The following is a 16,285-nucleotide window of genomic DNA, read 5'->3' as shown; positions in this document are numbered from 1 at the left end:
AAGTTAAAAAATGTTGATAAGTTTTGCTCTGACTGGTGCTTAAACATAAACACCAATAAAACAAAAATTTTAGTATTTAATAAGCAAGGTAGACTTATCAATGAAAAATTTACTCTTCAGCAAGTTGAACTGGAATGTGTACAGCACTACAAGTATTTAGGCCTTATATTTTCGGCTTCAGGAGTCTTCTCTCATGCAAGACAGGAATTGTACAAAAAGAGTCTAAAAGGCTATTATAAATTATGCAAAGATGTTATTCGTTCACATCCAAAAATTACTACCAGTCTACATCTATTTGATCACATGATCAAACCTATTTCTTTATATTCCTCTGAAATTTGGGGTACATTTAACCCAAAGAGTAGTAAATTTAGAAATGATATAGTCTTAGATAAAATTTATTCAGATCTTGAACCAGATAAATTACACATGAAAATAACAAAATTTATTTTGGGTGTAAACAGAAAGAGCAGCAATTTTGCTGTACTCTCTGAACTAGGTAGATTTCCTATTTATATTAGTATTGTGAAAAATTTACTGAATTATTATTTTAGAATTGAAAATATGCCTGGGGACTCTTTATTATGTTGTAATCGACTTGTCCGGATCTGATATCACCGAAACCGGACATTGACTTATAGTGCGACTGTCAACTTCCTGTGGTGAGTACTTTGATCATTGCAGAATAACCAGAGAGCTTGATGAAGACAGACGTCTAACCCTCAACTCGTATCTGCCATTTGCCATACACGTACTTGGATAACTCAAGGTAACCTTACTTATTATATCAGTCTAGTTGCAAATACTATATTGGTGTCAGAAGTTTGTTTCAACTCACCTGGAGAATACCGGAAATGATTTTGTAGCGGCAAATATTTTCTTTTCGAATTTTGAAACGAGAAAAGATTCGAAATTGACGAAATATACGGAGAATTTTCTAAGTGTTTAAAACAATTGTCAATAATCCTTTGTCAGTTTCACTGATTATTTATTTGACAATTATTTAATCATTTTAGAAACTGAAGTTTGATCGATTATTTTTTCTTTGTCATTGTCAATGACAAAGAGATACCTGTAGGCAAGTGTCAGTGTTACTGAAACTTATCCTATTAACAATTTAGTCAGTGTTACTGATTAATTATATAGCAAGACATTGTGTATTATAATTTTTTAAGAAATAGATTTATTCAATCATGACAGAACCACTGAATATTAACACAGCTACATTTTTACAACTGAAGTCATTAAAAGGCATAGGGGAGGCTAAAGCAAATGCCATACTAAGGGCAAGGGAAGAAAAAGGTACTCTTACTGAAGACAACATCTTTGATATTACAGAAATTTCTAGTACTCTTTGGACATCTTTATTAAAAGATAATTTAATAACTTTTAAAGAAGTAAAGCCACCGGGGGAAGATCTTGCATCAAAGGTAGCATTACTAAGGGATAAAATATCTAGTATTGAAAAGGATCGCTCTGAAATGGTAATTAGTTTTCAGTTACAGGCCGACCAGATGAGAGAGAAGAACCTGGCCATATTGGAACAACAAAGGTTACAGTATGAGCAAGAGCGAGATGAATACATACAAAAGGTAAAACTAGAGATAAATCAATTTAGAGAAAAGGTAGAAACTAAAGATAGGGAATTAGACCGGTATCATGAAAAAACAGAGAGAATGCAATCTCAAATAGATCAGCATGAGTCTCTTGCTAGAATCCAAAAGGTAATAACTGACAGGGAATCTAAATCAGGAGTAAGTTATAAACCTCTTTCAACTCCCGACAAATATGGTCCATCTGCTCCAAAACTGGCTATTTTTGATGGCAAAAGTGACTGGCGACCATACTTTTTACAGTTCTCTACCATAGCTGATAGATATAAATGGAGTGATGAGCAAAGATTGTTCAAATTAATAGAACTTTTAAGAGATAGGGCTTTAAAGTACTACAGTAACAGGGTTAAATCATTACAGGCCAATTATAAACTGTTTTGTCAGAAATTTAATGAGAAATTTGGGAAAAAGGAGTTACCCCATATTTTACGTAGATTATTACAGGATTTGAGACAAGAAAATGAAGAGAATTTGAGAGATTTTGCAGAGAGGGCACAGGAGTTGGCGGTTGATGGTTACCCTGACACTCCAGAGAAGTTTGCTGAGACGCTTGCTACTGATGCATTTTTGAGAGGTTGTCTAGATAAAAGAGCTGCTTTGGTTGCCATGGACAAGAACCCAGAATCCTTGGATCAAGCAGTCCAATTTGTACGTAGTGCAGCAGCTAACCAAAAAGTTATCATGGGTGGTAAGAAGTCTGAAGTGAAGAGAGTTACATTTTCAGATACAGAAGATGTCCAAGAGCAGGAAGAAGAAACATTTGCTGTAAGGGTTGTTGAGAAAGATGATGATAAAAGAGGGGTAAGTGCTAGTATTGAGAAAAGAATTAAGAAAACAGAAGATGATCTTGCAGAGACAAAAATTATTGTGAAAAAGATTCTCAATATACTTAACCAAAATCAGGGTCAAAATCAGAGGTCAAGGAGTACATATAGGTCTCCTACACCAGAAAGATCAACAAGCCCATATAGGGGAACTGGATGTTTTCAGTGTGGAAAAGAAGGACATTTTGCCAGGGATTGTCCGAGTAGGATAATGTATCGAAATGGGTCGCCCATGCGAAGTAGGTCTCCATCACCAAGTCACAACACTTTAAACTACCAGGGATCAAGAAAGACGGCCAATTCTTGATCAGCTCGGAACATGGTGGCCAAATATGTACAGATGTAAACAATTTACAAATAAAAGACATTGACAATACAGCAAAAATTCAGGAACTATTTTTGTATAAACATAATTCAGATTCAAAAACATTGTACATAAACTTAACTCTTAATGGGCAAAAAGTTTTAGCTGTTGTAGATAGTGCAGCTCAGGTTTCCGTGATCAGTACATCACTCCTTAAACAGTTGGGGCCAAGAGTAAAGATGAAGCAGCACATAATATTGAAAGGAGCTGGAAAAGGGTCTGAAATGGAAGCCAGATACACAGATGACCTTGACTTGACAATTGGTAAACTCAAAGTCAAATGGAGGTTTGTGGCTGCAGAGATTACAGATAAGGTAATATTAGGTATTGATTTTTTGGAACATTTCAAGGCTATAATTGATCTAGGCAATTATACTGTTCAGATAAATCAAGATCTCATACCCGCCATTTGTTTAGGTGATAAGGAGGGTAAAATTTCACATGTTTACAGAGTAACGGTAGGGAGGAAAACAGTTGTTCCACCGCAGTCAATGAAGGTATTGAAAATTGAGATTGATAGGACACCTAACTCTGATATTATTATACAACCAAACTATGAACTCAAAGGTTTACTTACACCGAATGTCGTGCTGAAAATAGGTCAGGAGGTCTCAACAGTAGTACGCAATGGCTCCAATAAATTTGTCACTTTGAAAGGAGGGTTGAAATTTGGAATTGGCACAGAAATAGAATGTGCAATACCCTTGACAGATGTAGATGAACTTGACAGGTTTTCTGACAAGTCAGTTAATGATTTTGTAACACATCAAGTTGCCCAGGCTGACAGAATATCTGATAGCCTGACAACTGGGTCAGAGTCGAATGAAAACTCAAATATGGGATCACAAGCACATACAATTTTATCCATTAAAGCTGACAAGAACCACTCTCATGCAGAGGTAAGTTCACAAGATTTTGATAAAAACATGCCTGACAGGGTCTCTGTCAAGCAAGTTCATTCAATTAAAGATATAGATGAACTTATTCCAAAACATATACAAGATCTGTATTCAAGGACCATTAAAGGTATGGCACTGTCAGAATGTAAGGACATAGCAGAATTATTGATTCAATTTCAAGATGTGTTTGCGAAAGGGGATATGGATCTGGGTTTATTTAAAGGGGAAATTAAACACCGTATCCACACTGGAGATGCTATTCCAGTAAAACATCGTCTGAGGCGGACTCCATTAAAGTTTGAAGGTGAGGAACAAAAACATTTACAGGATATGTTGGATAAAGGGGTTATTCAGCCGTCAATATCTGATTGGGCGGCGTGTCCGGTTCTAGTACGGAAAAAGGATGGCTCTATCAGGTACTGTCTAGACTATAGGGGGCTCAACTCAGTTACAACAGAAGATTTATTTCCGATAGCGAAAATAGAAACCTGTCTAGATACTTTGCGTGGAAGCCAGTACATGAGTACGGTGGATATGGCTGCGGGATATTGGCAGTTGGAAATAGACGAGAGAGACCGCTATAAGACCGCTTTTGTGACTAAGTATGGTTTGTTCGAGCACGTCAGACTGCCATTTGGTCTCTGTAACTCGCCAGCTACTTTTAGTAGAGTTGTTCAGTTAGTATTGCAGGGTTTAACTTGGGAGGAGTGTTTAGCATATCTGGATGATGTCATCATTTTGGGTTATAGTTTTGAGGACCACCTACAGAAGCTGAGACATGTATTAGAGCGATTCCAGCAGTATAATCTCAAGTTGAAACCATCAAAATGCAATCTGTTCCAACAAGAGGTAAAAATTTTAGGCAAGATTGTCAGCAAGGATGGGATCTCAATAGATCGTAAGAACATTGATACTGTACAGAAATGGCCAGTTCCAAAAAGTAAAAAAGAGCTAGAATCATTTTTGGGATTTGCTAATTACCATAGGGAGCATGTGTCTCACTACGCTGCTCTGGCCGCACCTTTACATGTCCTTACAGGAGGAAAGGAGTTTAAATGGGAATCAGAACATCAAGATGCATTTAATAGTATTAAGAAGGCTTTAACTACACCACCTGTATTGGGATATCCTGATCCGAACTTTCCATTCATTTTGGATACTGATGCCTCTGAAAATACTATCGGAGCAGAATTGAGTCAAATTCAAAACGGCAAGTGTGTTACGGTAAGCTATGCAAGTAGGGTATTGACACCAGCTCAGAGAAAATATTGCACTACACGGAAGGAACTTCTAGCAATAGTAGCCTTTACCAGACAATACCGTCATTATCTTCTTGGTAACCAGTTCACTATACGCACAGACCATAACAGTTTGAAGTGGCTCATGAACTTCAAAAACATAGAGGGACAGTTAGCTCGCTGGCTAGAAGAGTTATCACAATATAACCTGAACATTCAACATAGACCAGGTAAGAAACATTCAAATGCAGATGGGCTTTCCAGGATACCTAATCACCAAGATCTTTGCTCACACTACAGCTCGGAGATACCCCTTAATTTGCTTCCTTGTGGAGGTTGTAAGTACTGCACTCGAGCAAGGAGCCAGTGGCAAACATTTGAAGAAGATGTAGACTTTGTGGTACCTTTGACAGCGAGATCTGTCAGCTGTACTTCACCAGTTGGCATCATAGGATTAACCATAAGGTCAATAAGGAATGTAACATCAGACAATAATATAGGTATAATGGGAATGCCTACCAGTTATTCAAATGATGACTTGGGGCAATTGCAAAGTCAGGATAAACATCTAAGTACTATTATTGCATGGTTAACACTGAATCATACTCCCTCTAAGCAGGAATTACAGATGCAGAGTCCAGGAGTTAGACATCTTTGGCAATGTAAGTCACAACTTAGATATCAAGACGGTATACTGTCTTATATCTGGGAGGACCCTATTGGTTCTAGGATTCTTTTTGTGACTCCAGACAGTCTGAAAGATGAATTGCTCAGGTGTTGTCATGATCTAAGATCTTCTGGACATTTAGGGCAGGACAAGACACTTTCAAAACTAAGGAAGACGGCATACTGGTACAAGATGTCAACAGATTGCAAAATCTATGTAAGTTCATGTCATGTTTGTAATAGGCAGAAGAAGGCATGCAGGAAAGCAAGAGCAGATCTGGGGCAATATCACTCTGGGGTTCCTTTTGAAAGGATACACATGGACATTTTAGGCCCTCTACCTGTAACTAAAATGGGTAATAAATATATTCTTGTGATCCTTGATCAATTTACCAAATGGATTGAGTGTTGTGCTTTGCCGAACCAACATGCAGAAACAATTGCCAAAGCTTTTATGGACAGTACAATATCAAGATTTGGGTGTCCCTTGGAGATTCATACAGATCAGGGGAAAAATGTTGATGGCAACGTGATACGACAGCTCTGTGAACTCTTAGAGATAACGAAAACAAGGACGACAGCATATCATCCAGCTTCAAACGGTCAAGTTGAACGTTATAATCGCACTCTTGCGCAGATGATAAGGTGTTTCACTAAGAGACGACAAGATAGCTGGGACGTACACCTACAGCAACTTACTGGTGCCATTAGAGCTACAGAAAACAGACAAACTGGGTTCACACCAAATTTCATGGTTTTTGGCAAGGAAAATAGTCAACCTATTGACCTAGTTTTGGGTCTTGATGCACCTAACAGGACTAAAGAACAAAAAGAGCTAACAGATTATATCAAGATTCTTAGAGAGACGCTGACAGAGGTACATGTCCTTGCCAGGGAAAACATTAAAATGGCTCAGTGGAGACAGAAGAGAGATTATGACCTGAATGTCAATTGTAAGGTATATAAGGTAGGAGATATTGTTTTTAAGATAGATTCAGCCAGGAAAGTTGGGGTATGTCCAAAACTGAAGGCACCATGGAAAGGGCCCTTTGTGGTAGCTGAGGTTAAATCACCGGTCCTATACAAAATTAGGAACAAGAAAACATCTGAAGTTGTTCATCATGATAGGCTCAAACTCAGTCAAATTCGTGACTTACCTGTCTGGACACAAAGGCTTAAGAAAAGAATACTAGAACAGGTGGAGAGGAAAATGTTGGAAGATTTAACTGACAAGGAAGAACACTGTGACTTAGGGCTAGATTGGCTTTTCTGTAATAATGAGCCAATGTTGTGGAACATGATGGACAGTGGCCTTGCACAGTCAGACTCTCTGACTGGTGGAGGCAATACTGGAATTGGGCAGTCAGATTTTCTGACTAATAAAAGGAGCTCACAAGAAGCTGATCAGTTTACACTACAGGATTGGGAAACCCTAATGAACCTTGATGATAATTTTGGGGATCAGACAATAATCTATAATGTAGCCGATACTGTGGAAGCACAAGTTAAACTGTCTGATAGGAGCAGAGGGAGGGACAGGAAGGCCCCTGCCCACTTTAGAGATTTTGTAATGGACTAATGATGATGCAGTTTGTGTATAAATAGTGTATATAGGTTAAATGTTTAATTTGTTTTTTCTTTATCTTATTTTTAAAGAATGGAAGAGGAAGAGCTAGACTATGAGCCAGAAGAAGAGGAAGTGGGTGTGCTGAAAGAACAGATAGAAAAGGAAGGGTGTTTGCTGAAAGAACAAAGAATTAAAGGTAGCAGTAATAATAAAAAAAGATCAAGACCATGCTGTATATGCTCTGGTAGGTTTGTGAATGTAAGAAGACATGTACTTCGGGCTCATGTACCCTGGTATACTGCACCTCTGTTGGCATGTTGGACCTGTCAACTTCAATTTGGCCAACAGGGTGCATTTACTATACATTGCAACGACTATCACAACTCAGAGCAGACACATGGGTATAAAGAGGAATTTTTGGTTGACTGGGTTGAATTGATGAATGGCTTACTCATAGAACTTTGTCGTCAGTTCGCGGTTTCCACACTGGACAAATTGGTAACATTCGCCAGGGAGATGTCCACTCTAGAACAGTGTGACAAAGCAACCTTTCATCAAACAGACCTGCCGTTTCTGCTAAATTTCAACAGGATAAACCATTTTCACTCATCATCAGCTTACACGGTCTTTCCACCATCAAACATACATTCTCTCTTACACTGGAAAGTCTTAGCTTTATTAATTAAATCATCCGAGGATTCCGAAAATTTACTTTCATATAATTGTAAATTGTCTCTATGTAAAATTACTTCACATCCGATACACACAGTTATTGACACACATTTTCATTGGGACAAATTCTTCCTACAAGCCAGATTTTCTGGCTTGCCTTCATACATTTGGGAAGAACAAGATAATGAAAAATTTCAGATTAGAAAATTAATATCAAATTTTGTTTTTCCAAGTCGATGGACAGCTTGCCTAGATGGGGATTTGTTAAGGGAGGATAAGAGAATTCTCCACACTATTGGAATCCACCCGAAGGTAGCAGGGAACCAGGTGGGTCGGAACTTTAATGAGTTGAAAAGAAGAATCCCAGGTAATTTTTTAGCAATAGGGGAATGTGGATTGGACGTAAGTCAGGGGGAGAAAGATATAAGAGAGCAAGTTAAGGTACTACGAGTACAATTAGAGTTGGCCAGAGATTACAAGTTACCTGTCGTAATTCACTGCAGAGGTAAAAACATAACTGCCAGGTGCTTAGATATCATGTCAGAGATAATGGACAGGGATCATGGTGTCCACTGGCACTGTTTCTCCCAGGACAAGACAACATATGAAAATATAAAGCGGTGTTTTCCTAATACAAAATTTGGTATTTCTCCATTACTGTTAATGGAGGATACCTATCCACAACTCCGCTCACAGGTTTGCGAGATGAGCCTAGAGGACATCATTCTGGAAAGTGATGCACCATACCTCCACCCCAAGAACTATGAGGATAGTTCTCCAATATTGATTAGATCTATTATACAGAAATTGTCTATCATGTTTAATATTCCAGGAAGGGAAATTGCTGACATCACCACCCGAAATGCTCAGCAGCTATATAAGTTTGAATAGCGTATCTTTGTGTGTATATATATTTTTAACTGTAAATAACTATATGCGTGTGTGTATCATGTGGAACTGTAACAATTGTACTGTGTTGTAAAACTGTTATGTGAACTATGTGTGTTTGATGTGTAACTGTAAATATTGTGCCATTCTATTGAATGACTTTCGTTTCAAAGGACCACTGGAAATATTAGGACAAAGGGGGGTTATTACTGACATGGTTAAATGACAGTAACACCTCAAGTTATAAGTAAATCAATGGAGATATCATGATATCTGCAGGACAATTTCTGACATGATTAAATGACAGTAACTTCATTCACCGTTTAAGGAAATCATAGTGGGACAAAAAGGACTTCAGAATAGAGAACTATCACTAATCATTCTTTATATGAATTTATATTATACCAACAATCTTTTCAGAGAGAAGGGGGAAGAATGTTGTAATCGACTTGTCCGGATCTGATATCACCGAAACCGGACATTGACTTATAGTGCGACTGTCAACTTCCTGTGGTGAGTACTTTGATCATTGCAGAATAACCAGAGAGCTTGATGAAGACAGACGTCTAACCCTCAACTCGTATCTGCCATTTGCCATACACGTACTTGGATAACTCAAGGTAACCTTACTTATTATATCAGTCTAGTTGCAAATACTATAATTATATAAAGCCTTACAAACCTCTAAAGATTTAGATGATAAAAATCACAATAGTTGGTATAGCAGTGTCAGACACTTATGTAAAATTATTGACCTGCCTAGTAACTTCATTTATTTTAGTAAATACAAATTCAGAAAATGTTTACTTAATTGTTTAAAAGTATCCTATGTTAAATCTTGGGAAAATGCTTATAGCCAAAATAGCCAAGGAAAACTAAGAACATATTGTCAGTTTAAAACATCATTTTGTAAAGAAAATTATTTAAATATCTTGAAAAATTTTGATTTGAGAAAAGCTATCACAAAATTCAGGATTTCATCTCATAGACTTAAAATTGAAACTGGGAGATATTCCAAATTAGAAGTTCATCAAAGAATTTGTGATAAATGCGATTTAAATAAAGTGGAAGATGAACTTCATTTTCTTATAGAATGCCCTGTATACTCTAAGGATAGAGATATGTTATTTGATCTGATATTTAAAGAATGTAAAAATTTTTACTCCTTGGATATGGTCAATAAATTTATTTGGCTTTTAAACTGTGAGTCTATTAATATTTTAAAACAACTTGGCTATTTCTTATCAAAACACCTGCCTTGAGTAAACATTTATAATATAACACTGGGATACTGTAAGTAATATTTAAAATGTCTAACTGTTTAAAGCATACTGTTTTGTTGTTTTGCTTTATTGTATTTGTAATTGTTTGTAACTATATATTGTCATGAATGTATATGCACTATGCCCCTTGTGGGTACCTCTTATGGAAATAAAAGATATTCTATTCTATTCTATTCTATATAGCAATCTTTAACTCGTCATGTTGCGGGATTTTCAAATTCGAAAAGAAGAAGAACAGCATGATTTTCGATTTGGTGACCGTATTACTTACAGATAATTATACATAACATAACCTTACACAATCAATTTACTTTTTATGATTATTCTGATATGCATGCCCCATATATGTTATTCCCAAAACCTTTAAAAAGGAGGAATCCGGGTCAGGTCGTGCAAACCCAATTATTTTTTATTGTGAATAATTACAAACTGCGCTGAAGTTTTTAATGATTATTGGATAATTGACCTGTTCTATAGGTACATGTACCTAACTTACCAGGTGACAATACAAGTTGAACCCTTGACATTGGTATAAATTCAAATGCTTAGTGATATATAAAAAAGAAGATGTGGTATGATTGCCATTAGGCATTATGGACTTTGCTCATTGTTGTAGGTTTGTACAGTGACCTATAGTTGTTAATGTCTGTGTCATTTTTAGAGTCTCTTGTGGGTAGTTGTCTCATTGGGCCAAAGGGACAACTGTCCACAAGAGACCAAAATGGCCAATGAGACATGTCCACAATAAACCGTAGCTCATAGGTCCTTATGTTATTTTTGACTATTTGCAGACCATAACATAAGGACCTATGAGCATAGATGGTCCGCAAATAGTCAAAAAATAACATAAGGACCTACATGTATGAGCATAGAAGGTCCGCAAATAGTCAAAAAATAACATAAGGACCTATGAGCTACAGTTCCACAGCTAAAAATGACTCAGACATTAACAGCTATAGTCACCATACAGCCGTCAACAATGAACGCCCATACCGCATAGTCAGCTATAACAGGCCTCGATAAGTACCGATTATCAGGTTATCTGCATGTTGATATCGTAAAATATCAGCTGCAAGACATCATATGAAGCTTTTTGACGAGTGAGCATAGCGAACGAGATCAAAAAGCATTCATATGATGTCAAGCAGCTGATATTTTCCAATATCAATATGCAGATAATCTGATAATCAATTTATCAGGCTATATTTGCGTGTTTCAGAAGTGTCTTCTTTGTTTCACCAGCACACACAAGATGACTTGATAATTAAGTTCGGGTCAAAGTTATTAACGTCGGTTCAAACATTATGATGTCGCTGATATGTCCGGGTCAAAGTTAATAAGGCCGGGTCAATGTATTTGACGTCTCAAAGACATGATACGGAATAATATTAAGAGCTGAACAGAGTGATATAGACAGTGGAACGACCGATAAGACATATGTAAAACAATTCAAACGAGAAAACTTAAGATATGTGCATTGTTCATCATGTTCATATTGTATATGAAGATTAATAAGATTAAAGTAAACAATGTGGTATGTTTCCAAAATAAAAGCTATCCACCAATGACCAACTGATGTCGATGCAATTACTAGCCATACAAATGATACATACATGTTGGTCACCATACTTCCTTCATTTATATTATGACTATTGAGTAAATTTTTGCAAACATGGCAAACCTGTACATGTACATGCTGTTTATATACACCACATCTTCCTATATCTATATATTACTACAGTTCAATGACTCAAGTTTTAAATGCATAAGCTTAAGGTCATAACAGAATTTAAACTAACTATCATAATTGTATGAACATCATGATGAATATTTACATTCTCTCAAAGAGTTTTAATTTTACTTAGCTAATACAGAAGATGATGGATTCCCCAACAGAAATCTTGATGATCGAACAATTAAGGTGAAAAAATTGAAGAATTGCATCAATTGTTACAGAGAATCGATTTGCAAGCAGAAACAGGTGCTCAAAGATATGGGAATACAACAGCCATCCATGATCCTTTACATGTAAAGGTATTATATTGTATATACACTGTATATATTGTCTACATTTTCTGAATTTATGATCTTTCAAAAGATATAAATGTACATTGTCATGTCATGTCATTCAAATAGAGACGTGCACACTGCAATTGTCTTTGATAAAAGATAGAGTTACATGTTACTTTTGTATGCCTTTTTAGTGTTATCAGCTTATATACTTGTTCAGTATTGTTAAAATCTATAAATGTACCTTATATGTACATGTATGTTGAAATGTCTCTCGGAATATATACATATACATGTATAAATCATAATGTTTCAAAAAGCCAAACATTGTAATTATTTTTTGGGGCCCATTATAGCCTTTTGTTCGGTGTGAGCCAAGGCTCCATGTTGAAGGCCGTACATGGACCTATAGTTGTTTAATTTTATAAATTGTTATTTGGATGGAGAGTTGTCTTATTGACACTCACACCACATCTGCCTTTATCTATAATATATATATGTTGGGAATCCTCTACACCCTGTAAATTTCCTTTGCTTAGACTAAGTTTAACAAATATAATATGCAATGTTTATGATATATACTAGACTTGCTTGAAATTTTTTAAATTCAACTAATTATCTCCTGGCAATGCACATTTAGTTAGGGAATTTTTTATGTTTTATTTTGCAGTAAGTAGCTGTTCATGATGCTTATAGGCATATACAATCTAGTCTGGGCATGTAAAACAGCAGCTGGTTCTATTTTGAAGTAAGCTATTTAGTGATTACATCAATTTCACATGACTAGACCAAGTCTTGGGATAAATTAATAGTACTCATTGTCATGATTGTACTAGCTTTTTATTGTTTATATATTTTATGGAAAATACTGTTAGTAGAGGCCTGCAAAAATAAATTTATAAGGTGATGAAGTGTGGTTGCCAATGAGAGTAGAGACATCTAACAAATAGCATGAATAGAGTCATGGGGGATTGAATTATACTCTTTTTACAATTAAGTGTCACCAAAAAAATTGCAGGAAAAAAAACAACAAAAAATAAAATCAATTGTGTATTTAGTACAATAAGCCAAATCAAACAATGACTGACTTAAATCTGTTTGAAATTTTTCACATTTCTATTGATTAAATATTACTTTATAGATCAAATTATAAATAATATAAGGTTAAGTTATAAGGGCAGTAATCCAATTTCAGATTTTTTGTTTGTTGGTTATATTGTATACAGCTGATTGTACTATTTACAAATACTTCTCATATGTCAAAAGAAAACACAATTGCTGTACCTAATATTGTGATTTATATTGAAATTAATAAAGACAACAAAGAGTTATTCAAATAACAATCTCCCTAGGGGAAAAGGGAGTGTTACATAATTTTAGACCTCCATAGTGGCCCAAAGACACATCAAACACTCACCAAAATATAAGCCTGAACCCCTGAGGGGATCACACATCAAATGATAAAAGTTGTATATATTCTACACAATAAGAGCAAACAATGAAAGTAGGAGTTTTTAAATATGAACTGTCAGATACAAATCAATAAATGTTTTAATGTTGATGAATAAATCACAATGTGGTTAAATAGTTGTAATAAAATGTAATGTCAGCCAACAATAGTAGAAGGGTTTTATGTTTAATGATTCATGCTTTTTTTTGTTCATCTTTATATCTGTTCTGGTCATGAAAGTTGTTGATGAAGTTAACGACCAATCAACTCAAAAATAGATACACATGTGCCTTATGTTATAATCTTTCTAATGATAGATTAATGGTTTTGACCCCAATTTCATGGTCCATAGAAAATACAAAATTTATCATGACTTCTAGCTATTCTTTTAATAGAGTTATGCTACAAGATATTTTTGGGTCACTCATTAGAATATTTTTTAAATGCAAATGTTTATGATTTGATTACAACTGCATTAAGATAGAATACTTGCATGCAGAAAATTATTTCTTTTGTCATACATGTCATATAGATATCAGTTAGTCAATTTAATAAAATTAAACATTTTTTAATTACTTTATTGCAGAATCTACAAAATAGAGCTAAGGTCTTTTAAGCCAAGAAACTGCTAGTGTCTGAAGAGGACAATTTAAGACAGGACATGAAAATTGATTTAATGTCAAGTTGGAACAGTGATTCTGTAAATAAACTCGCCTGATCACAAGACCTCGGATTTGACTGAATCTTACATGGATAGACCAAAGTCATTTACTAGACTGTAAATACTAGAGGCAGCTGAAAGCACAAGGCACAAAGCTGAGGTCCAAGTAAATCAGAGAGGCCTTGTCACAAGAAATGTACAGAACTTGCATGGTTTTTTTCCTTAAGGGTATATGACAAAATATTGAGATATATGTCAATGAAAATTACTTTGAATTTAAAAAAGGGCCAATTCAATGGTACACTTTTGGAATTTGCAAGAACAAAAATACCTTCATGTTTACTTTTGAATTATAGTTGACAATCTTCACTTTAAGGGGAACCTCTGAAAATAAGTCCAATGGAGGGGTTTGGTTTATTGAATTCAATTATTTTTTAAAGAAAAACAGATGAAATATTGCTCTTTAATTTCAACATTTGCATTTTGCTATTAAAATTATTTACAAGTGCAGCATATCCATGACATCAGATTATGTTATTGTGTTTGGTTAAGCTACATATTTCTTTTTACTTAAACTTTCTGTTGACTTTACTAGTTAATAAAATGCTGAATAATAATTTGAGTGTGGCTCATTCGAGTGTCTAGTATTTACTGTCAATTTTTTTGATGATTTTACCATATTATTTATAATTACTTGGTCAAAGGGAGATAACTTATTGTATTTTCACATTAAAATGCTGAATAATAATTTGAGTGTGGCTCATTCCAGTGTCTAGTATTTCCTGTCAATTTTTTTGATGATTTTACCATATTATTTATAATCGCTTGCTCAAAGGGAGATAACTTTTTGTATTTTCACATTAAATCATCTGCCAAGAGGATTATGTAAAATGTGAATTGTTGAAAACTAATTTTATGGTTCAATAAAATCAAAATAAGTTACTGCCATTCATTATAAATAAATTTCTATCAAAAATAAGGCTCAAAGAACTTTTTATATTACTAATATTAACAATAACAATGTACACACATGTTGACGTGTTAATACACAACGTCAGAGTGGGTGTGTCACCATAAAATGTAAACATTGAAAATAAAACTGATACTTTTAACTAATCAGGAGACAGTTAATACACCAAATATATTTTTAAACCTATAAACTTATTATTTTCTTCAAATTTTAAGGTGCCTTTGTTTGCTATTTGTTATAACCCTATTGTTATGATTCTTAAACCATCTATACAAGTAAGCATGTTGATTTGTCACTTACCATTATTTTATTGATTTAATAGTTTGAATTTGATGAGGTTCTTCGATGTAGAACTGGACTTATTTAAACAAAAAATGTTTTGTTTATTTGTTTGAAAGTAAAATTGTATAACAAACATTTGACATTTTATTTAATTTATCATCAAAACAACTATTTTGTCAGTATCTGAATAAAATTAATTTGTTAGATTATTTGTTTCTTTTATTTAAGTATATACAAAGGGAGATAATTCAAAATTGTTTTCATTATTCTGACCTGATGAGAAGTCATGAAAATAACTATGCCCAAGACAGGATGACAATAAGAAAATGCTGGAAATTGTTGTGTATGGTTATGCTTTGTCCAAAAGTTTTTGTTATCTCCTGTATTATTTATTGCTGCAATTGTCAAAATCCAAATCACACATGGAGATAGCCTTGTCCTATAGTTTATATCTGGTGTTTGTGTTTTTTGTATGTCTTAGATTCTTATTCTTCAAGTTCTTATACACATTCAGATGCAGTGCCATTCTTTACATAAAGGTAAAAGCATACTTACAAAGTGGTATTGAGCTTTGCAAATGAATAACAGTCTTCAATGTTACTGACAAATTATACGTTTGCACATTGCCATATGAAACCACAAATATTATTCTATTGTAAATATACAGATCAGCAATCCATGCCTTTTAAGTCTTATACTTTGTAAATATGGATGAGAAAAGTTGGAGGATCAATTTTATTTGTTCAGTAGCTACAAAGTTATAATCATTGACACTTCCTGTTTTTCCTAATATTCGTTATTTATTTAATTAGATATTTCTAAACCAGATATTTGGGTTAAAGTAAAAATAAATCCCCTACATCCCTTTTCCAAAAAAAAAGCAGAGGGTCAAATTCTT

At 34.7% G+C, this 16,285-nt stretch overlaps 1 protein-coding gene and 1 long non-coding RNA gene across 2 annotated transcripts; both read left to right on the top strand.

The window, feature by feature from the left end:
* The first annotated feature begins 592 nt into the window (after positions 1 to 592).
* Positions 593 to 8,734, top strand: LOC134717890 (uncharacterized metal-dependent hydrolase HI_0454-like). The gene is made up of 2 exons (XM_063580387.1): positions 593 to 769; positions 7,261 to 8,734. The coding sequence occupies exon 2, from the start codon at positions 7,262 to 7,264 to the stop codon at positions 8,732 to 8,734; it is 1,473 nt and encodes a 490-aa protein (XP_063436457.1). The 5' UTR covers positions 593 to 769; position 7,261.
* A 2,560-nt stretch (positions 8,735 to 11,294) lies between these two features.
* Positions 11,295 to 15,437, top strand: LOC134718790 (uncharacterized). The gene is made up of 3 exons (XR_010107441.1): positions 11,295 to 12,048; positions 12,695 to 12,772; positions 14,061 to 15,437. It is a non-coding gene; the product is annotated as an uncharacterized LOC134718790 (long non-coding RNA).
* The last annotated feature ends 848 nt before the right edge of the window (positions 15,438 to 16,285 follow it).

Source organism: Mytilus trossulus, chromosome 5 (assembly GCF_036588685.1).
Source record: "Mytilus trossulus isolate FHL-02 chromosome 5, PNRI_Mtr1.1.1.hap1, whole genome shotgun sequence".
NCBI classification, from domain to species: Eukaryota; Metazoa; Mollusca; class Bivalvia; order Mytilida; family Mytilidae; genus Mytilus; species Mytilus trossulus.
The sequence above is the reverse complement of the archived record's forward strand: the minus strand, read 5'-3'. Positions and strand labels throughout refer to the sequence as shown.

Bases quoted from the DNA above. Each gene is read 5' to 3' on its own strand.
- LOC134717890 (XM_063580387.1), top strand. From the start codon at position 7,262: ATGGAAGAGGAAGAGCTAGACTATGAGCCAGAAGAAGAGGAAGTGGGT.